Below are 23319 nucleotides of genomic sequence, written 5' to 3'. Positions count from 1 at the left end.
TTATTACATTTTCTATTATATGTATGTGTGTGTGTGTGTGTGTGTGTGTGTGTGTGTGCATATATATATATATATATATAGATATCGATTTTTTATTTTTTTTTTAATAAACTCTGCTCCACACTCCATCATAGTAGGGGGCGCTAATGCACCTTAACGCTAGGTGCCACCCGCCGTAAAAACTAAAGAAGAACCAGTTCCGGTCCACTGCTCCACAATCAGTAACCTATCGAGTTTGAAGTGTGTTTGGAAGCTTCAGTGTCTGAGGTAACATCACTCCACACAACCGTTGTGTCACTACTGTGTGTATTGTTGTGTCAGTTGTGCTTTTGAGCAGTGGGGTTGACCACTGAAAGGACTGACTTTATTCCTTTGAAAACTTCCATTTTGGGGGAAGGTTTGGTGTTAGCATGGGTAGGCTACTTACGGGACTGGTGCTAACTTTACCAGTTCATTCATTCTGGAATTGTTCTGTACTCGTAAGGAGAGACAATTGAGTATTTTCAGTTTGACTATTCTAGGACTGAGGTTCAAGCAGAAAACAGTGTTTATCTGAACACTGTGTGTCTGCCAAGCTCTGCTCTGAGAACACACACAATAAGGCATTCACCAGCGGATAGCATAGCGGCTAACAGCATGCTAGCGTTAGCACGGACGACAAACTCATTCAAAACTAAACATGAACAAACTCAACAGTATCCTTATGGGATGAGTCGGATCTTACAAACGCCAAGTGACAGAAGTTTCTCTTCCTCTAACTCATGAATAATAACTTTAAAGAATGTGTTCCGACGGCGTTCCACTCAATGCAGGAACATCAGCCCCTCTAGAACCCGGAGGTAGGGCCAGATTTCATCCACCATTTTATACAAGCTGAGTTTATGGAAGTGTCACAGCTGTGTTTATATAGAAGGATCTGTCCAACTGTGTTTATATAGAAGGATCCAGGGCCGGACTAAGACTCATTTTCAGGCCCGGAGTTTCATACCTCAGACCGGCCCACTTTAGATCACGACCGATTATTATTAAAATCATGGAATTATAACCTTACATGTTAGGTCTACACACTGCTCTGCAAAGCCTTGTAATTCAGTGTATTTTCTAAAATATTTCCAATTCAGTGCAAGTAAAGGTTGCTTCACAATGTGGATTTATTTCAACAGTGAGTGCACATCCACATCTCCTACATTATTATTCCTCACAACACAACAATAACAAAATCTATATTTTTGTTCTTATAAGTGTTAACATTTTTCAAACCTTTAAAATGTTTGAAATGAAGTAAAAGAATATATAAAAATATTAAATAAAAAAAAATAATACAAAAAATAAAGCCTGCTGCACTTTCTAATAACTCTATCATTTTCGTATCCTCTGCAACAAAAGATTTCCATCACAACTTATTTGCGCTTTGTTCCATCTTTGCTATTGAAAACTTTTGGTATAGTGATATTAGGGGTTTGATGAGGATGATAAGAAAAAAATGTATGTATGTCCTGTGATTGAGGGCGAGCAAAGTAATCAAAGCTAACAACAGACTCATCTTCATCTGTCTCATTTGTGCCTAGTGGTTCAGGGTTGTGCTGCTGAGCTGCTCCTCTGTCATCAGTAGACTCTGCTCTCCCTTTCACACTTCCTCCAGTTTCCCTAGACTCACCTGCACCTGTATCACAATAAAAAATATCTACAGACATTTTGACTTACTTAACCAATTCAGATATTTACAACTGGCAAAATATGCTGTCTTATTTGATATTACCTTATGCTTTTGCCTTTCAATTGTGGGCTTTGTGTATTTACTGTCTCACTTTTAATAATAAAAAATAAAATAGGTCAGGACTATCGTGTGGGTATAGAAAGTGGTTTTACTGGAACTAATGCTTGTTCACACAGTCTGTTCCAACAGCTCACCTTTTCCTTCCATCCTGACAGGAGCAATCCCCTCATCACTACTGGCTCCTGGCTCTGCTTCTGACACTAAAGCACATTTTAAAAATGCTCATAATTCTCAGCACAAATCTTCTATTTTGCAAAGCCTTGGTGTCAGTTTCATTCATGTAGTGTTGAATCATCTAGCATCTCAGAGCACCTTTCATATTGAACAGGCCTACACCATACTCTTCATTGGAGCCTATTTATTCTAATAATCTTCCCTCTCTGAGCAGTCCTACCTGCCCACTCTGGACTTGTGGGCTCATGGCTGGTGTCTGCTGCTGGATCTGCTTTCTGACTCTGAGGAGCTACAAGACAAAGTTTCCCAGTTCTGTGGCGTTGCATCATACTATCATTTAAATTGTATAACGTTATGTTACATGCCACAATGCCACACAATTCACTGACTCGATAATTAACTAACTTGAAAGGTGGTTTTACCCATTTCATCGTCCTCATTAGTTGTTTCCAATCGGGAGGTCGTTTTTGTGAAAAAGTTGCAGATTTTGGCACATTTGGCTGCGTTTGCCTCAAGAGCTTTCCTCTTTTTAATTCTTGCCTTCTCTGCACCACCCTTGTTCTTTCTATTAAAACAGCATACACAGCTGACCATCGACAGCCTACAGAACACAGATGGTATATGCTCCACAGCTACAGTACAGAGCTACTAACCGTTATGCAAGGACAGATTATGTCAGGTCACGGTGCGTCTGCGTCTGCTTGCTAGTACAGGGGGTGGGGCCCAGGAACAGCGGTTGCAGTTTACGTGATCAACCCAGTGCTATGACTGATCACCCCCCCCCCCCCCAAATAAATAAATATATAAAATATTAAATAAAAAAAATAAAAAATTCATATACAGGGTGGGGAAGCAAAATTTACAATATTTTGAGGCAGGGATTGAAAGACAGTGTATGACCAATTAGTTTACTGAAAGTCATGAAAATTTATTTGCCACCAGAAAATTTACATAATAGAAAATGTTTTTATTCTATGTGTCCTCCTTCTTTCTCAGTAACTGCCTTCACACGCTTCCTGAAACTTGCCCAAGTGTTCCTCAAATATTCAGGTGACAACTTCTCCCATTCTTCTTTAATAGCATCTTCCAGACTTTCTCGTAATAGTTTTGCTCATAGTCATTCTCTTCTTTACATTATAAACAGTCTTTATGGACACTCCAACTATTTTTGAAATGTCCTTTGGTGTGACGAGTGCATTCAGCAAATCACACACTCTTTGACATTTGCTTTCCTGATTACTCATATGGGCAAAAGTTTCTGAAAAGGTATGGATAATAGTGTTAGGTATGATTATGACATCAATATATGTTTGGTTTCAAAACAATTGACGTAGTGCCCGCTGAGAAAAAACAACTAAATGTTCATTGTAAATTTTGCTTCCCCACCCTGTATATTTAAAATGAACTCCAGCCCTTGCGGCCTAAATATTATACCGGCCCACCGGGAATTGTCCCGGTCCTCCCGATTACCCAGTCCGGGCCTGGAAGCATCTGTCCAACTGTGTTTATATAGAAGGATCTGTCCAACTCAGGATACCAGCTGTGTTCGGATGACGATTACGAGCTGTGACAGAGTCCGGCAGATCAGAAAAACACAGTTGTTTTTATTGATGTTGAGTCTTTGTTCCAGAAACTCATTGCAAGGACAGATATCATTTAAAGTTTTAAAATGTGTTTGTGTAGCTTTTGGTGATGTGGGTAGAGTAAGGTGTCTGCTTCTAATCCTGACTAAAATCTCTGTAGGATAATCTATTGACAGATTTTTTTCTTTTTAATGATAAAGGGAAGAGATTAGACATGAGATGAGGGCACCACGTAGGATTTAGTTAGTGTGTGTGTGTGTGGGGGGGGGGGCCTGAAATCTCGCTCCATTCTGTCAGGTACTGATGCAAAGTCAGAAATGCCCATTTCTTCTAACCTTCTAACCAAAAAAATCTTGACATATGATTATTTTTCATAGTGGTTTTTTGTGCGTACACATTTTTGTCCATAAGGGTGAGCAGAGGTATTTTTTTGGTCGAGGCACAAGGGTTAACAAGCCAACAATACATAATTTGTGGACAGACTATATAGTCCCATTTAAATACAGATGTAGCTCATATTATATTCAGTCTAATCTGTGTTTGATATCTGTCCAGTCTCAGTGCTGTAGTGTGTGCAGAAGGGGTTCATGGGTGTGTCAGATAAATATGGTGCCATTTCACTGAGTAGAAGCAAAATGACTGAATTTTAAATATGTAGAAATTTTCCAGTTTGCACTTTGCAGATGGTCCCTAAACCTTCGCTCACTAACTGGCTCCACATTCGAGGTAATGCCATTTACTGATCGTTAAGGACCGTTTGTTTGGATGTAAACAGGGTTGTAGTTTCTTCTGTGTGTTACCAAAGCTGCATACAGCCGTCATTTGTGTCTCAATGATTATTGAGCCTCAAAGTGTGAATCAGTGAATTTCTTGCCAACTTTGTCGTGGTGAGTCTTTGCGTTCTTCACGTAGGCTGCATGTATCTCTGTATTGTATTGAAAGCCCCGAACCAAAACGGTTCCACCCTACTTTTCAGTCACCCAGTCGCCCCAGTTCTCAGTCAAACTTAGTCCCTCCCCAGCCAGCATGTCCATGTGGGCCCCAGAAGGGTTCCATTTGGGCTGTATAGAAGGGTCCCATGTGGGTTTGTCCACAGCTTCCATGGTGACCCCACATGTGTTTGACCAGAGCAGAATCAGAGATCTGAATATGTCATATTATTTATTTTTCACACTATTTATCCCATGATATTTATCTTTCATGTTATTTGCACTACTTAAATTCTATGTTTTACAAATAACTTAGTTTGCAACAGTTTTTATTTTTAGTGTAAATAACTGTGCCTTTTACTGATATTTGTCGTGGTTTTACTGACATTTGTTGTTGTTTTACCGATATTTGTTGTTTTATTGATATTTGTTGTTGTTTTACTGATAATTGTTGTTGTTTTACTGATGTTTGTTGTTGTTTTACTGATATTTGTTGTCTTTCTGCAAATTCTTGCACTGAACCTTAGAGCTTTACCTCAGTTTTGTTGTACTTGGTACAATGACCGTAAAGAGATTCAGATCTCTGATTCTGCTCTGGTCAAACACATGGGGTCACCATGGAAACTGTGGACAAACCCACATGGGACCCTTCTATGCAGCCCAAATGGAACCCTTCTGGGGCCCACATGGACATGCTGGCTGGGGAGGGAACACTTATTAACTCCCTCTTCAGCCCAAACATTAGTGTGTGTGCTGCAGCTGCTCTTACACCTGTGCTGTGGGCGTCGACCTAACTTGACGTGGCTCTCGTGTGATTGGGTCGGTGTGGCACTGCTTAATTCTGATTGGGTGTTCTTCTGTCTGTCTAAACATAGACCAATGAATTCTATTGAAATTGTGTCGAGCATGTCTCATATTTCTATCGAGGAAAAGTTTTATCGTGATATATATCATTTTATGGTCCAGCCCTTGCTGGTTGCTACGTCATCACAATCATGGACCGCTGTCGCCCCCCTCCACCCCCCCAGCTCCAGATCAGGTGTGTTATTAGTGAAATAAATGGCTTCTCCTGCAGAAGTACAGGCTGACAGGGGAAAATGCAAGAAAATCGGCAGCCTGTATCGGTCATCGGCTAAGGCTGATGAAGAAGAAAATCGGTATCAGCATCAGCCCTAAAAAATCCACACGTCTACATATTTTCTTGTACTTACGTGTTTATCAGTGTGCCAAGTCTGGTCCGAGACATCTTTATCCCAGGGTTCGAAACGTCCAGGCCAGGTGCAAACTGTCTCATGCTCCAAACGTCCAGGATCTGAAAAGACCTGCTCCTGGCTAGCGTTAGTAGCTAACTTTAGCAAGCTAGTACTAGCGCTAAACATTAGCTTATATAACATTACCTGTCTATATGTAACTTTAAAGCAAAATGATGTGTGTGTGTTGTCAGTTACGTTATCAACCAACCATATGGTACTTATTTTAACATAGCTAATTAATCGCTAACATTACCCGGGTACAGTAATGTTAGCTTTATTGCTAAAACCCTTGTGTTTGCTAGCTACTCGCTCTCACTTCAGCCTCGTAGCTCCTCTTTTTCATTGACACCTGAACTTTCCCTGTCAGACTTCCACCTGGCATTAAACTAACTCCTATAAATTTTAATAATGATAAATTTGATTTATAAGCGCCTTTCATGACACCTAAGGACACTGTGCATCAGAGGATAAAAAAGACAATGCATAGAATACAAAATAAATAAATAGATAGATAAAAGAGTACTTACAATCCATAAAAAATCCAACAGTCAGACATTTGGGATCAGAAATGTTCCTAGCTGCAGCTCAGTGGGAACTGGCAACCTGGATGAACAAACACTACTGACTTTGTGATTGGGAGATAGATGATGGGCGGAGCATCAGACCAAAACACAACCTGACAACAGAGACATTAGTTGTGGGCTGACACTTCGGTTTTCAAATGTGAACATTCTCAGTATTTGAAATAAACATGATTCCTTCATTTTTGGCGAATTCAGGGCCCTTTTCTGATTCCTTGGAACAGAATTCTTCCATACAGCTCCTTTAACTCTTAGAACTCTATTTGAGTTCTGACAGATCAGATCTCTTTCAGCCGGCTTTGGGAAGTCAGCAAGGTAGGATGTGTGTGCGAAAAAGGTGACCAGTTCCTGGACTCCAGCCACTGCTGTTTACATTAGCAGCAGGGGTTTGGGCACCAAAGGGATTTGTGATGTCACACTAGTCATCAACGGAATAATAATAATAATAATAATGATAATAGAAAACATTTGACAGACAATAGGGCCTTTGCAGCCAATTCTCAGTCCTTGGGCCCTAATAATACAGTGAATTGGTCTGACTTTACTTTCAATGACCAAACGAAACAAGTTTTTGCAGAGTTTTGTGATTCTGTAACTATTTAAAGAATCTGCCAACACTGGAGAGAACCTGACATTTTTCATCATCAGTTTGTCTGTTATTAGTTACTTTTTCTGGTCTCATACAGGAAACACATCTCTTAAGGAGAACCCATCAAATATTGGTTGTTTTGAAAATGTCCTGTCGATGACCTAACTAGTTAATTTTGTCTATCTGCTTAATCTGGTCCTGAAGAGATGTTTGTTCTGTTACATTCTATTGCATTTCAGTGACCACCTCTTCTTCTTTCTCTTTGTTTTGATGTAGAAAGAAGCCGAAGGTGGATTTTAAGTGAAACCTAAAAGTTGTATCAGGTGAAGATCACCTGATTCCAGCAAATATGGAAGGGAAACTCACTTGTGACCAGTGTGGGAAGACTTACACCCAGATGAGTAGCCTTACAAGACACTTACGTGTCCACAGTGGAGAAAGACCATATGACTGTGACCATTGTGGGAAGACTTTCACCGATATGAGTAATCTTAAGTCACACCTACGCACCCACAGTGGAAAAAGACCATATGAGTGTGAACAGTGTGGGAAGACTTTCACCCAGATGAGTAAACTTAAGATACATCTACGCATCCACAGTGGAGAAAAACCATATACATGTGAACAGTGTGGGAAGACTTTCACTGATTTGAGTAATTTTAAGTCACACCTACGCATACACAGTGGAGAAAGACCATATGAGTGTGAGCAGTGTGGGAAAACTTTCACCCACTTGAGTAGCCTTAATACACACATACGCATCCACAGTGGACAACGACCATATTACTGTGAACAGTGTGGGAGAACTTTCACCCAGATGAGTCATCTTAAGAAACACTTACGTATCCACAGTGGACAAAAACCATATCACTGTGAACAGTGTGGGAAAACTTTCACCCAGATGAATCACCTTAAGAAACACCTACGTATCCACAGTGGACAAAAACCATATTACTGTGAACAGTGTGGGAAAACTTTCATCCAGATGAGTGGCCTTAAGACACACCTACGTGTCCATAGTGGAGAAAGACCATATTACTGTGACCAGTGTGGGAAAACATACACCCATATAAATGGACTTAAGGCACACCTACGCATCCACAGAGGAGAAACACATCAAAACAGTTTGAGTGTTACCAATGTGAACAAAGATTCTTGTCACACTCTGCTCTCTACTACCATCAACACAGATGTGAATCATCGTCTGGACCAAACAGTACCTCAGCATTAGATGACAACAAGAAACGCAGTGTCTGAACCAGCAGCACCGACTTCTTCTGACAAGAACATCAAATTAAAAACCTCCAGATCTGGCTCCATAGAGTCCAGCTGTAAGGCACACCTATGCACCCACAGAGGAGAAAAACCAGGACACTGTGACCAGTATGGGGAGGCTTTCAGAGCCTTGTCTGCATGATGTTCTCACTGTCACGTTCACCACAAGAAGTTGATGTACCCATGTGATAAGTGCACCAAGATCCTCTGGTCGTCCAGCTTTTACAAGTGTCACCAACAGACTCATACTGGACAGAAACCTTATCAGTGCATATTTTGTGACAGATCTTTTATCACAGGTTCGCAATGTACCAAAAAAGAATGTGCCAAAACTTTCCACAAAGGACACAAACTGAACATACTGCTACTTATTGACTTTGTGGACATTTAATCAGTCACTTGTTATGATTCTGTTGCTGGTCGGGGTTCTCACCTGTTCATTGTTCACAAATGAAACCAGCTACTCCTGTAACAATTTTCCACAATTGTTCTCTCCAGTTTAAGTTCAAGAAAGGCAACACTGCCACAATTATGAAATGAGAGAAAGCAAAGTATTGCAGATTGCCTGAATGCCTAAGTAGTGTGCAAATACACACTCATTGCTGCGCTTCAACCATCACAATTACAATCCAAATAATTCATTAACATCTGCAAAGACGTAGTTGTACTCCGATTATGAATCTGTTGAAATTGTAAGTGAAATTGGCTGCACAGGTGAGTGAAATTGCATAAATGTAACTCCATCAGACTCTTTGATAAATAGATGAGCTCACTGACTTCACTGAATTTCCGTTTGGGGTCAATAGTTAATCGTATCTTATCTCCTCATGATTCCTGAGGATAGTGCATTCATGGAATGACCAACACAGCTAAACGTTTGGGTACTGCCTAGGGATCAACTGATATGGTTTTTTCAGGGCCGATACTGATTATTAGTAGTCAAGGAAACCGATAACCGATATTAGGAGCCGATATTCATTTGTAGTAAAAGTGAAAATACTGGCATCTAAATTTTGAATAATACGAACTCCAACACTTAACTTTGTTTAAAATTTAAATGCCTTTAAGCATATGTTTATTAAACAGCTTTTCAGATTTGCAACATGTCAAAGTGTTATTTTTTATCTTAGACAATAGACATCTGTTTAAAAATTCTAATTAAAATTTCAGGGAGTTCCCTGGCTCAGCAGGATCTTATAAAGTTAAATGACAAATGTAAATATGTAAATAGCTTCCTGAAGTTTTATAAAGTAAGTAAAACAAAGTTAAATCAAATGTGTACGTTGTATTGTGTGTTCTTTACAGCAGCTTGAAAGAACACATACTGAAGGAGTGAACTTGCCCAAAATCTCCAAATTGACCAGTGCATGAAAAAGTGATGTTTTAGCCTGCCGTGTCACGCCTTAAACCACTTACAGTTTTCTGTCAGAAGCTGTATTCAGCTTCTATGTTCCACATGTCTGGAACAAACTTCCAGAAAACCTCAGATCAGCTGAAACACTGAGTTTATTTCAATCCAGGTTCAAGACCCACCTGTTCTCAGCTGCATTTGAATAGAGTTTATATTCTTTTAAACTTAAAGTTTTTATTATTTTTGTTTGTACATCATAAAACAGCAAAAGAAAATAATTTAAAAAAAACAACAACATTCAAACCATTAACATCACTGCACAGGAGAGGTTAGAAGCCAAAAAAGGCTTATATGAATACCTCCCCGGAAATGAACAATACACAGAGAGAAAAAAAAAAAATTAAAAATACAATCTGAGTTAATAAACTAAAGACAAAACAACAAAAATGCAAATCACATTACAACTCAACAAATCAAATGATATACTTCCGTACATTTTTTCATACATTCCAGTCCTTTTCAGATGCTTTTTAAATAATGATAAAGTAAATGTTGATTGAAGTTCCAGTCGTAGAAACAGTAATTCCACAGATTTGGTCCGCGATATTTCAGAGAATACTGACTGACAGAAGTTCAACAGTACGGAAGATAACATTAGCTTGAATATCGTGTAGAATAATTATGAATAACAGAAGACAACTTAAAGAAATTTTGAAAAACTTTGGGAAGAATATGATGTTACGCTCAATCTAGGGGTTGCCGAGATGCAACATGGTTTGAGACTCCCCTCCCTCCATGTCCCTTAACAAACAGGAGCAAATTAACAAAATGACCAGCAGCCACGGCACTGCAATGAGATATTTATTTACAAAAAAAAAGAAAAATTAAATCAGGTAAGGGAATCCTAATATTCTACAAAAACAAACGAAGGAAATCAAAATACACCAATCTTACCCAACAAAACTTAAAGAAAAAGATTCCCTCCTTGTATAGTTGGTTTTACAAAGTTCTAACAAAAATCACAAAAGGCTGGTCTACACAGAGGGAGAGATGGAATGAGAGGAGTCTCTTCTGGGGGAATGAAGATCTGGCCTTTAAATTTCCCAGCTCATCTCCGAAACACCAATCAGCTGCAGCCAGCACACCAACACCACTCCTGCAGCTCATCCTTAATCAACTGCTATCTGTTTGGAGGGAAAGAACACACCCACACACAGAAGAGAACAGAAAAACTACAAAAATACAACAGAACCAATGACACAGCCCATTACAGAATAAAAAAAAAAACAAAAACCTTAACAGTGAGTTAAGTGACCATATTTGGACATGAAGACACAGGTCTGGTAAACATTCACATCAAAAACTAAGAGAAGTTTGAATTTTTTGAAAAGAGGAGCAGATGAGTGGAGTCTGATAGAAAAGCTGATCAATATTAATTATTTCTTTTGAATTGGAGAATCTTATTGAGATATGTGGGACAGGTTGGCACCCAAACGGTACTGCAATAAATAATGTAAGGATAAATTAAGCAATAATAAAAAGTCAAGAAACTGGAATGATTTATCAATGAACGGACTCTGCTCAAAATGCCAATTGACTTCATGTTTTTTTTTCCAGACAAGATCAATATGGGACTTCCAACTCATTTTTTCATCTACAATAACACCTAAAAATTTAATGAAAGAAACCTGGGTTATTTCAAAGTTATCTATGAATATTTTTTTGTTATACTTCTTATTTTAGTTACAAAATATGATAAAATTAGATTTTTGGGTATTGAGAGAGAGTTTATTCACCTGAAACCATCTAGAAATATACGATAGTTCTTCATTTGCTTCTCTAATCAGTGTATTGAAATTTTCATGTGATATAACCAAACGTGTCATCAGCAAACAAAACAGGCAAGACGTTTTTACACACCATAGGGAGATCATTGCTGTAAATCAAAAAAAGGAGAGGCCCAAGAATCGAACCCTGAGAAACCCCACACATTATCTTAGCTCTATTTGAATTATATTTATTGAATAATACATACTGTTCTCTATCATTTAGATAATCCTGTAGCCATGTCAAGGCAACATCATCAAATCCATATTTCTGTAATTTTGCAATGAGAATGTGATGTTCAACTGTATCAAATGCTTTGGATAAGTCTAAAAATATACCAAGAGATTTTTTTTTTTGTTATCTAGGTCTGTAGAGATTTTATGAACAAACTGCAAAAGAGCCATTTCCATTGACATGTTTTTTCTGAAGCCATATTGATGGTTATATAATATATTACTTCTGTCCAAATGTTTTATTTTTCTTGTGTACACTAGCTTCTCCATTACTTTAGAAAAAAAAGGGTAAAACAGATATAGGGCGGTAGTTTGTGAATGTACTGGAATCTCCCAATTTAAACAGTGGCATTACTTTGGCTGCTTTGAGGTCTCTGGGTACAACACCTGATTTGAAAGACACAGATCTAATATATGTCAAAGGCTCAGTAACAGAGGAAACTACTTCCTTAATCAAGCCTGCTCTTATTTCATCGTGTCCTGCAGAGGAGTTTCTCATTCCAAGTATGATGTCATGAACTTCTTTTAGGGTAGGAGGGTCAAACATACTTATATTAGGATATTTCTCATTTATATTTTCTAAGAAATTATCATCTGAATGTTTCATGTTTTTCGCTAAAGAAGGGCCAATATTGACAAAAAAAATTCATTAAATCCATTTGCTATTTCAGAGGGATTAGTAAAGTTCCTCACACCATCAGATAGCTGAGATGGAATAACTGTAGCTACCTTTTCCTTATTCAACAATTCATTTATGAGTCTCCAAGTAGCTTTTGTGTCATTTCAGGACTCTGAGAATTTTTCTGAAAAATACTTTTTCTTAGCAGTTTTCAGTAATTTCATAAACTGATTTTTGTATTTTTTTTTTTATAACAATCAGTATTAAATGGCGTGGGACAAACAATACATTTCTTATATGGTTTTTTTTTTTTTTTTTACAGATGAGGCCTTCTGTAAGCCAGGAGTAATCCAAGGTTTAGAGTGTTTATGCTTATTTTTACTCTGTGATTGAATGAGTGGAAAACAATTTTCAAACACAGATGTAAATATATTCATAAACATTTGATGAGCACAATCAACCTCTTTATGTTTGAACACCTCCTCCCATGAAACCTCCATTAAGTTTTTAAATAGCTCCTCTTTTTTCTTTGAAAACTTACGGTAATTACAGGGTGTCCCATAAGTCTCCATACATAGGAAAAATAAAGGTTTCTTGACATGAACCATTTTTATTTATATAATATGCTCTATATGACTGCCATTTTGTCGGGAACACATTTCAATGCTTGTCCTCCACTGCTGAAGAACTATAAAGAAGAAATATAAAGAAATACATGTTAGAACCATATGTATTATGTCTCCTATGTATGGAGACTTATGGGATACCCTATAGATTCCAGGTGAACAGATGTGATGAAACTGGCTTTATATTATTTCCAGGATTGAACATTTTAACGTGTTTAAAAACCCGCCCACACTGACATGAATAAAGTACAGATGTAAATTCAGACAGGTGAGTGACTGTATTAGTATCTGTTCCATTAATGTTCACACAAATCCATTCTCTCTGACATAATAAAACTATCCTCCACCTTCAGGTAATTCCACTTCACCTTTTACAGACTTTCACACTTTCTGTCCACTCAGCTGCTGGATCCAACCAGAGCCATGGGATTCTGAACATTCTACACTGTTACAACTGGAAATCCAACTGTTTTAATAAAATCATGTTTCAGTAGGAAAACAGTTCAACGGCACCACCTGCTGACCAATCGCTGCCGCTGCATTTACTGTCCTCTCTAATGTCAGGAACAACAGGACTGTGTGTTTTCTAACCTTGAACTGACAGACTTTGTGTCGTGGATCAGTCACATCTGAACTCCGGCTGGTCCTGGATCAGATCTGGAGGAGCTCTGATCTGATTGGTTCATTCCCTCCATCAGCCGCAGACGTCTGTCACAATAAAACACTGAAACGCTCGTCAAATACTCATTCAACCTTTAATGAGGTTCATTCAGTGTCCATGGGGCGTTCAGGAGCCCTTTAAAGTAATGTAACATCAAACCTGGGAAACTTTCTTACATTTACAGCAGAACTGACCAAGTTTAAAGAAGAAGAAGAAACTGGTTTTCTGCTGTTCAGACGTGAATGATTCAGTTTATGTGAACAAAGTGAATTTAATTGGGTTTAAAACTTATTTTCAGACAAACATGGATTTAAAAGACATCATCTTGGCTTTGTTTTCTGCATTTTAGAGATGGTTAAAATATTTTTTTAAAAAGGGTTTTACATTATTTACTTTATCAACATATTTATTGACTTGTACAGAGAGTCAAGAATTAACCACACATTTCTAAAGGACCCTGAACGCATCATATCAAGTCCAGATGAAGGTTTTAAACTAAATTTGAACAAGTTTTGGACATTTTTGATGTTCATAGTAAAGCCTTACTGTTTGACCACTGGGGGTTGTTAATAACTAATAAAGTAAATGGTTCAAACACATTGAAATACTTGTCCATGGTCATTATCGTATCAAACAGCAGTTTCAGAATAAATGGTTCAAAATGTCCGTCCACAGGCGTTCTAAGGTGTTCTAATATTTATTCCATAGGCCGTTGCTGCCCTCCGGTGGCAGTAATAAGTCTTTATTGGTTGTTGGTGTTCGAGTATTTAGGGTTAAATGTCATGACAGTCTGACAGATGGAATTATGGGATGTTTGCAGAGCTTTAAACATGTGTCTTTGTGATGGGTTGTCTGCACCTTTAACCTCTTCAACACTGTGTTGCCTCAACTTTAAACTGTTTCTGTAAAATGAAACAGTTCTACCAAACTGAATATTACGGCGTAGACGAGAATTGAACCCACAACCTATGTGTTCCAGACCTGATCCTGGACCCACTGATGAAGCGGTTCCACCTGTTCACAGCTGTTTCAGTGTGAATCAGTTCCACACACAGGCTGCATCAGGTCTGAACATGAAAACAGTGGCAGAAGAAAGTCCCTCAGATGAACCAGTGTGGGTGTGACCCTGTGACCTCTGAAGCAGGTCTTCATCCATCTGAGCCACTAGAGGAGTGGAATGAGTCCTCCACACATCACTACGGTCTCCTTCTTCTTCTGTGGTGTCAGACTTTGACCATGTCAGGCCTTTCTGTGTGGTTTTTCAGCAGCGTTTGACTGAGTCTCTTACAAACACAAACACATGGTAGTTTCCTGTTGGAGTTTGTTTGTCTCTGTGGACGTTGGACTGATTCCTGGGGCCTGTTTCACGAAACTAGGATTCCGTCATCCAGGATGACTGACTAAGCCACGTTCAGCGAATCCAAAACATGAGAGTCCAGGCTTAATCGGTTTCACAAAGACCAAGCCAGGATGAACGGACACGGATTCATCAAGCCAGGTGGAACTCATCCTGGTCAAGTGCGCGCACCTGGCTTCCTCAAATAGACCCCAGCATCAATCACAGATTCACCATGGCAACTAGAGCAGCGGACTTTCCCCATCAGACACAAAACTCCTCATTTTGGTTAATGAGGAAGTAAAGGAGCAAATGAAAAAGAAAGACAACACCACCACAGTTACAAAAGCAACCAGAGACAGTGTGGCGAAGGACGACAGACCACCTGAATGAGTAAGTAGTGCACAAACACACACTGACTGTTCCACTGAAACCATCACAAGTACAACCCAAAGATGATGTGAAAACGGAGTTGTGAAATTGTCAGTTAAACTGACTGTAGATGTGAGTGAAATTGTGTAAATGTAACTGCATCAGACTGAATAACTGACAAATACATGAGCTCACTGACTTCAGTGAATTTACCTTTGGGATAAATAAAGTTATCTTATCTTATCTTATCTTATCTTATCTTATCTTATCTTATCTTATCTTATCTTATCTTATCTTATCTTATCTTATCTTATCTTATCATGATTCATGACTTTATGATATTGTTAATTAACCCATAAAGACCCAAACATCAATCACTACTGATCTAAACTGTTTAATCCCTGTTGATCCACTAATCCTATTAATCCATGTCAATAATTGGTGTAAAATACTGTTCTTCATCCTCTCATGGTCATCAGATATGACCCATTTGGACATTCAGAGGCTCCGTAGTGAACGTAGAAACAGCGTCATCTTCTACAACATTGATTCACCAGTAAAACCTATGGAGTTGGATCAGTGACAGTGAATGGACACACTGGGTTTATGTTCAGTTAATGACAGATTGGACTGAAAAAGACACTGTTTATTCAGTTTGATCTGTTTCTGATAGAAGAACCATCAACTGTAATCTGAGCTTTAATGAACTTCTACATGATCAGTGAATTAAATATAGGAAAATATCTGATTTATACTGATAAAATACAAACTACAGAAGATAATATTATAACAAATGGAGATAAATCACTTAAGAAAGGTTAGATCTAGAGAAAATTCATTTGTGAACTGACACTAAAGTAGTGCTGGGATTTTATGGGTTAATGAACACTGTTCATTGTTTTGTGATGTTCATTGTTTGGTTTAATATTCTTCATCTTATCATTTCAGATGGTCCATGCTGACTGTCTCATCAGTGTTGTGTCTCAGTGGTCTGGTTCTGGTTCTGGTTCTGGTTCTGGTTCTGGTTCAGTCCATGACTCCTGAGTCTATCGGACCTCTGGAATCTGTCAGCACCGATCACAAGGTGAGCCACACAGCCTCTGTTAACAACCACTGTTTACATCAGATCTGTGTCCAGAATGTCACTGTGTTTCTGAGGTTGTGATGCTGAGGTTTTGTGTTGACAGGTGAACTGTCTGGTGTGTTTCTGGTGGACAGGGGGTCTACCTTTTCTCCTGATACCATACACAGACCCCCAGGAACCACAGCAGGCCTACAATCATGCCCGTGCCAGGACAAGGGCCAGGATCCAAATGACCTTTGACCTCCTGAAGGAATGCTTTCACTGTCTTCACCCCCTAAGGGTCAGCCCTTTGAGGTCATGTGACATCACTGTGGCCTGTACAGTCCTCCACAGTGTGGCCTGAGGAAGGAGAGGGAGGGAGGGACCCCCCCCTCAAAAAAGTGCATCACACATGGACTGGGACAATCCTGCCATCTTCCCTGATGACCGCAGTGGGCAGCTGGCCAAGGACCAATATGTGTTCAATTATTTTAATTCACGTGCATGATTTAAGTTAAATATGTCCTGCAGGGGCAGAGGAATTTATGGTTTGTTTGTTTTTTGTTATTCAATTTAAATTGATTTGGCCTGTTTTGATGTTTGTGTTACATACTGTGTATATACTGTATGTATACTGTGTATATACTGTGTGTGTACTGTGTTGCAGGGAGGCTACTGCATCCATTCATTTGTCTGTTCATTTGTTACATATGGATTTGTCTTGCATTACTTTCAGTGTACAGTCATGTATTTCTTTCAGTGTACAGACATGTGCATTTCTTTCAGTGTACAGACATGTGGGCTGTATTCGACCTTTAAATGTGTATTTATTCTTCTGTTCTATCATATGTTTTGGTTCTGTTCTTTCTATCTTTTACTGTCACTGTGTGACTTCAGTTTTAAAGGAGGGGATAGTTTTACTTGCTTTGATTGATCCTTATTCAATAAGGAACATCATGTTACTCTCTGTGTTTATATGACATATATTAGTCTATGGGAAACTGTCAGTTACCTAAGTATAAATAATACAGAGACTGAACGGGTCAATGTAATCAAATTCCTTGGAATAACTATACAAAAGAAGTGAAGTTGTTGTATGTGTTAGTGCATGGAGGTGTGGGGGAATACTGACTGAACTAATACAAATCCAATCAGCATTATTCAGAAAAGGCCAATACCACTGATCAGTACAGTGTCCTATAGGAAACACACACACCAGTTTATGATCAAATTAAAAGTTTTAAAGTTCAGTAACTTACTCCACTTTAAAACAAAACAATTCATGTTGAAAATTTAAAAAAATCGGTTGCCTGTTCATATTCAGAGCTTGATTAAAATATGGGAAATTATTTCTAATTTCAGAGGAAGTCATGTGTTCAGTAAACCTTCTGTTAGAACAAATATGAAGACATTCAGTCTGTGTGTTGGAGGAAATGTTTGGAACAAGTTATATCTTGAGTTCAAAGACTGTACAACACTATTTATGTTTAAAACTATGTTTAAATGTCATGAAAATATATGAAGAATGTGAATGTTCATTTTCCCACTCAAACTATTGAATTGTTTAGTTTTTTGTTGTTTGTATTGTTACTAAGCTAAAGGCATTGGTATCTATTTTATTTCATTTTGTTTGGTGATATGAATGGGGGGGGGGGGGGTCAGCAGAATGATCTTAGGCTTCAACCAATTCCTTTACAGACTCTTTACTTTTTAAACACTGTATCTGCATAAATGTCTAATGTTTGAAATATCTGAATAAACACAATTGAACTGAACTGATCCACTGATTGCAAAATCATCTGAAATCATCATTTATGTAAAATTATTGAAATTAATAATCACAAATGTTTATATACTGACAGTGGGTCTAGTTACTGTGATTCCATTGTTTAATGGGCAGTGGAATAACTATTGGTTTCCATTTGTGGTGACTGTTGACTGAGATGAGGGATGAGATAAAATAAATCCTGGAATTTAGCCTGGTCCAGACCAGGCTAGCTCCACAGACTAAATCTCCATGGTAACTTATACAGTCTACTCTCGTTAAACCGCCCGCCGTTATACCGCCATTTCCGCTTATCGCCATCCGCCAGCCCAGTTCCATGCACAAACAACACTTATACCATTGATTTCCCGACCGTTATACCGCCAGCGTCGCGGCGCTGCACCTCCGAGGTGCGCCGCCGTGGCACCTCCGAGGTGCGGCTCCCAGTGTTGTCTTTTCCGTGGAAACCAGGTCGAAATGGCTCTTTGAGTGTTAAAGGTTGCCGATCCCTGCCTTACAACATAACAGAATCAAGATTTATTTAGAAACGCAATTAGAACGGGTTAACGGAGGCAGCATAGACATCATATAGTAAAGACATGCACATTATGGACGCAACCCGTTGTAACGCCATTTTCGCTATACCGCCAATTTGGCCGTGAACGGAAGTTGGCGGTATAACGAGAGTAGACTGTATCAAAACATCCTGCTTTCCCCTATCCGGATCATGGATAAGCTGAACCAGGATAGCCAACATATCCCGGCTTAATCCCTTATCCTAGTTTTGTGAAACAGGCCCCTGGTCTCTGAGTCCATCAGTGCTGATGATGGTCCAGCGGTCAAAGATGTGGACTTTACACAAGGAGACCAGGGTTTGATTCCTAGAGAAAGCATCTGCAGGTCAGTGTCTGTCCAAACAAAAACTAAATAAACTTGCATTTGTCGATATTCCCATCTATGTCCACTTGCGAATTTCTGATTTTCCTCTGAGGATCAACAGGACTTGGACCAGGTCAGTACCAGTCCTGTGGGGTTGAACTATCTACTAAACTAGCTAGTTCAAAAGGTGAATAGTGTTTTTATGAACCCTTTAAACCATGTAACTCAGGTTCATTTACAGCCTGTGATGTTTTAGCTCAGATTTGGTCTCATTATCAAACCATGTTCACATCCAGGGAAACATGGAACTCTACTGGTCCAGTTCTCAGAGGAACATCTGAAGGTGTTTCCTGGTGTTCACCTTTGACCTGAGCAAACGTCTTTCATTGTGTTGGTAAAATGGAACTAGATGAGGAAGGGGCTTAAAACATTAGACCATGTGATCTTCACATCTACTTATGAGATGAAAATAATTGTAAAACCATTGATCGATTTTCCATTGGTATTTCAGAGTTTTCCAATCATTGACCCCAGTGGTCGTCATCGCCCCCCAGTGGTCAAGTGTTAAGGCCATGTGCATGAAATGCTTAAAACACATTCAAATACATCTGGACGGTCATTCTAAATATCCTACATTTTTTACACACATTTTGAATATTATCAAAATACCATTTTTTGATTCACATACTATAGTCCAGACCAAAAATGACTCATTTTGAAGACCCCCCCCCAAAAAAAAAAATTATTGATCTGTTTTGTCAATTTGGATTAATCAGGAGTCATCTGAATAAAATGAATTCATCGATTTATTATTTAATCAACCCTTTATTTGGTCAAATTAAATCAATTATTTAATCTCATAAGCTTAGAAAAAGAAAGAAAAACGTGGTCATAGATAATTTTGTGTTAACAGATTTTTTTTTTTTTTCTATTCATTTAATCAATTTAAAATGACTAATTGGAGAAATATTTTTATTATTGTTATATGTTAAAATGTGATTCATCATCTCTAATTAGCTGAAGTTGGATCCTTATTGAGTCTATAAGGGTTGAAAAATTATGTTATATAATAAAAATTTTGAAAGCCTGTAAAATAAAAGAGCTTTTTCTCATGAATGCTTTGTCCAAAATCCAAATGTTATTTAAAAGTTCAGTCTTTGAGAAAAATATTTTTGTTGTTGCAGTTTCTCTATTAATTATGTCAGATTAGAATCCACAAGAAAGAAAGGAGATTTGAGAAGGAAGTTTGACATTGATTCTTTATTTATTTTATCAGTAAATTAAAGTGAAAACGAAGCCTTTCTGTGTTAATTGTGTAGAATTAGAGCTTAAAATGGAAGAATTTGGAGTAAAAATGTCAGTTATTACATGAATTCTATCATATATAATAAAGATCAGCTCTTGTTGACTATTAAAGCATCTGATATGTGTTTTTTTTGGTGAAAAACTGCAGCTGATATATGATATTTGCAACATCTACACAACCACACAACACCTACACAACTACACAACACATCTACACAACTACACAACACAATTACACAACTATAAAATAGGGCTGGGCAAGTTAACGCGTTATTATCACGTTAACGCATTCATTAAATAACGCCGACAATTTTTTAAATCTCCCGTTAATGCCGTTCTGCCTTTCAAGCAAGTCTTAGTTCATTTATACATACGGACTCTTATTTTGAAACTCATGCTAGTATTTTGCCACTCCACACGCACCAAGCGCCGGTGCCAGTGTAGCTGAGAGGAGAAAACTTTACCAGTAATGCTGAATCAAACTTTGTTTAACTCCTGCAGAAGCAATGCCTGTATGTATCAATCATTCTGTTGTTTGCTAAATAATTTTACATGCAAACGCGCTGTTAGAAACATGTTTATGACGTTATTTTGGATGTGTTTATTACAATGGATTATTAACATGTTTAAGCTAATTCGTTTATGCTAGCAGTCGGGGATGGGTTGCTAATTCTCATGCTAAGTTTATGTAAATTCATTGGTTGTGTTTAGGTATAATATGCCAGCCTTTGAACTAACCTTTACTTATTTACGATGTGATTGTTGTTTTAGCAATGAATTTAAGTTTATAATAATTACATCTATGCATTCTCCGTGAATATGCATATCATTAATAAACATAACTAATTGATTTATTTTGTCTTTATTTTATAGTTTCACTCTGTCAATCTGCATGATGTCAAGTATGTACATTAAAGCTGCAAACTTCATAGAGGACATGTCTTGCATCGTCAATTCAGAGTTTAGCTCGCTGTCTAGCTCAGACTAAGTACGGATGTCTTAGCGAGGACAGTACAATTATAGCTCCTATTCTTCTGCCCCTGCTTGTGTGCGTTTCGCGATTAGCTTGGCAGATAGACAACAGGTTTACCAAGAAAAGACGAACACCCAAAACTTCTGTCCAAATCTTTTACTGTAGACTCACTGTAAAACTGCAACATACAAACAAAATATGTCTGAGTTCTGTTCATTGCCTTAGTACATTTACATGGCATTATACATTTAAATGAATGGGAAAAAGACCGCTAGCTCGATGCTAACTTGAATGGGAAAATCCATAGACACGCTAACGATTAGCATTTACAGATTAATTTAAGATTTACAACGTCTTTTTATCCAACAAAGGTTCACATCAGAGATATTTGATGCTATTCATTCTTACAACTGAACATAAAATACTCACAGGCAAACATTTTTGGGGCCATACAAACAGAGTGAAAGAAACGTGTCTGTTAGTTCCTTCTTATGTCTGAACTGACTACGGGAACACCACAAGGACAAAACATACATTAGTGCAACTTATTCCGACCCCTAGAGGGCCCCCTTTGCTTACTTTGACCAACTGAACATCACATATTATTGGGCTTATTAGTATTAGTACTTATTAGTGGGCTTAAAACTCCTGTCAATCACTCACAAGCGGAAATAAACTGGTGGGGACATAAACATAGAGAAAAGTAGTAGTCTTTTCCATGGACATTTTCATTTTAAATGTCTTCAGATGGTGGGGTTGAGGAGGACACAGTTGTTTGGAAGCACTGACTTGGAATTATTTTTATCACCGGAGTACTTCCAGTCGGAAATATCACTGAAAGGAAATTGATGCCGGCAACCCCCCCAATATAACTATGCGATTAATCATGATTAATCACAGAACTCCACGTGATTAATCACAATTAAAAATTTTAATTGCCGCCCAGCACTACTATAAAACAAAAATACACAACTATACAACACAACTACACACCACACAGAGACACTGAGGATCCAGTCTTGAGTTCAAATCCTCCAAACAGTGGTTCAGTGAATGTGGTTTTGAAGGTGTAGATGTGGATCAGTTTGTCAGAGGAGACTCTGTAGAAGGACACAGATCCAGCAGGACAGTCCACATACACTGATACTGTACCAGAGGAGGAGGAGGAGGAGGAGAACTGAGGGAGGGGTGTTTGTTTGTTATTATGCCTGACAGCGTAACCACCTTCATTACAGACCAGACTCCAGGAGTGATCATTGAATCCAAACACACAGTCTACACTGCCTCCTTTCCTTCTGATTCCTCTGTAAGTTACTCCTATCCAAACCGGTCCACTCCACTGGACCTCCCAGTAACAGCGTCCAGTCAGACCAGTTGAACACATCAGCTGTTCCCAGTACTCAAATCTGTCCTGATGATCAGGATATGACTGAACCTCCTTCACTCCTTCCACCTTCTTGTTGTTTTCAGACAGTTTGAGTTTTTTGTACACTGTGTTTGGATCCAGGGTGAGTTCACAGAAATCTGATGGACAGAAGAAAACGCAAAACAGCTGCAGTTATTGATCAGTGATCAGCTTGATTTGACTTTAGGTAAAGACTAGAGAATGACTTGTTTGTAATTGTGTCTCTGGTTCACACACTGTTACTGTGACACAAATGACCATATGTTGGATTGGTGATGTGTGTGTTTATAGCTGTAAGCTAGCTGCTAGCTGTGCAGTCACAAGGAAAGACGCCGCATCAGTGTGAATATAAAACCACAGTTACACAACCTCACCTGGTACCACATTACAAACACTAATACTCAAAAAAAGGAATAAAAACTGAACACACTACTCAGTCAAATTAATCATCAATCAGTAAAATGAATGAAAATGAATAAAAAACAAAATTAGCATAACTTACAAAACAAAATATAAAATTAATCAGCAAAATTAGCAAAAATGAAACAAACTGAACAAAATAATCAGAAAAATGAAGAAAATACACAAATTAATAAAATGTTGATTTTGTTGAATATTTAAAGGATGTCCTTTGTAACTTTGCTTTTCTCACTCTAATTGTGTTTTTTTGTTAATTTTGGTTCAGTTTGTATTATATTAAACACAAGTACTGATAGTTGTACAAGTCCTAGTAGTTCATTCAA

General features: G+C 38.2%; 4 protein-coding genes and 1 pseudogene across 5 annotated transcripts in view; 3 read left to right on the top strand and 2 right to left on the bottom strand.

Annotated features, from left to right (window-relative positions):
* Positions 1-9763, top strand: part of LOC115436312 (zinc finger protein 239-like) — a 36488-nt gene extending 26725 nt beyond the window's left edge. The window contains exons 1-2 of one of the 2 annotated variants that reach the window (XM_030159156.1): positions 250-267; positions 7163-9763. In XM_030159156.1, the coding sequence (XP_030015016.1) occupies positions 7236-8117 (882 nt within the window). In that variant the 5' untranslated portion in view covers positions 250-267; positions 7163-7235 and the 3' untranslated portion in view covers positions 8118-9763. Of the gene's footprint in view, positions 1-249; positions 268-7162 lie in introns of those variants that run through there. The other variant, XM_030159155.1, reaches the window with a different exon arrangement.
* The window catches only part of LOC115436241 (NLR family CARD domain-containing protein 3-like), a 1147354-nt gene that overhangs the window by 522924 nt on the left and 601111 nt on the right, over positions 1-23319 (bottom strand). The window lies entirely within an intron of this gene.
* The window catches only part of LOC115436275 (zinc finger protein 664-like), a 1196486-nt pseudogene that overhangs the window by 1048844 nt on the left and 124323 nt on the right, over positions 1-23319 (top strand).
* The window catches only part of LOC115436287 (zinc finger protein 431-like), a 676852-nt gene that overhangs the window by 549952 nt on the left and 103581 nt on the right, over positions 1-23319 (bottom strand). The gene's annotated exons all lie outside the window — the stretch shown is intronic.
* LOC115436308 (uncharacterized) overlaps positions 1-23319 on the top strand; it is a 236905-nt gene that overhangs the window by 124304 nt on the left and 89282 nt on the right. The gene's annotated exons all lie outside the window — the stretch shown is intronic.

This window comes from Sphaeramia orbicularis, chromosome 16 (assembly GCF_902148855.1).
Source record: "Sphaeramia orbicularis chromosome 16, fSphaOr1.1, whole genome shotgun sequence".
Lineage (NCBI taxonomy): Eukaryota > Metazoa > Chordata > Actinopteri > Kurtiformes > Apogonidae > Sphaeramia > Sphaeramia orbicularis.
Note: the sequence above shows the minus strand (reverse complement) of the source record. Positions and strands in the feature narration are given on the sequence as shown.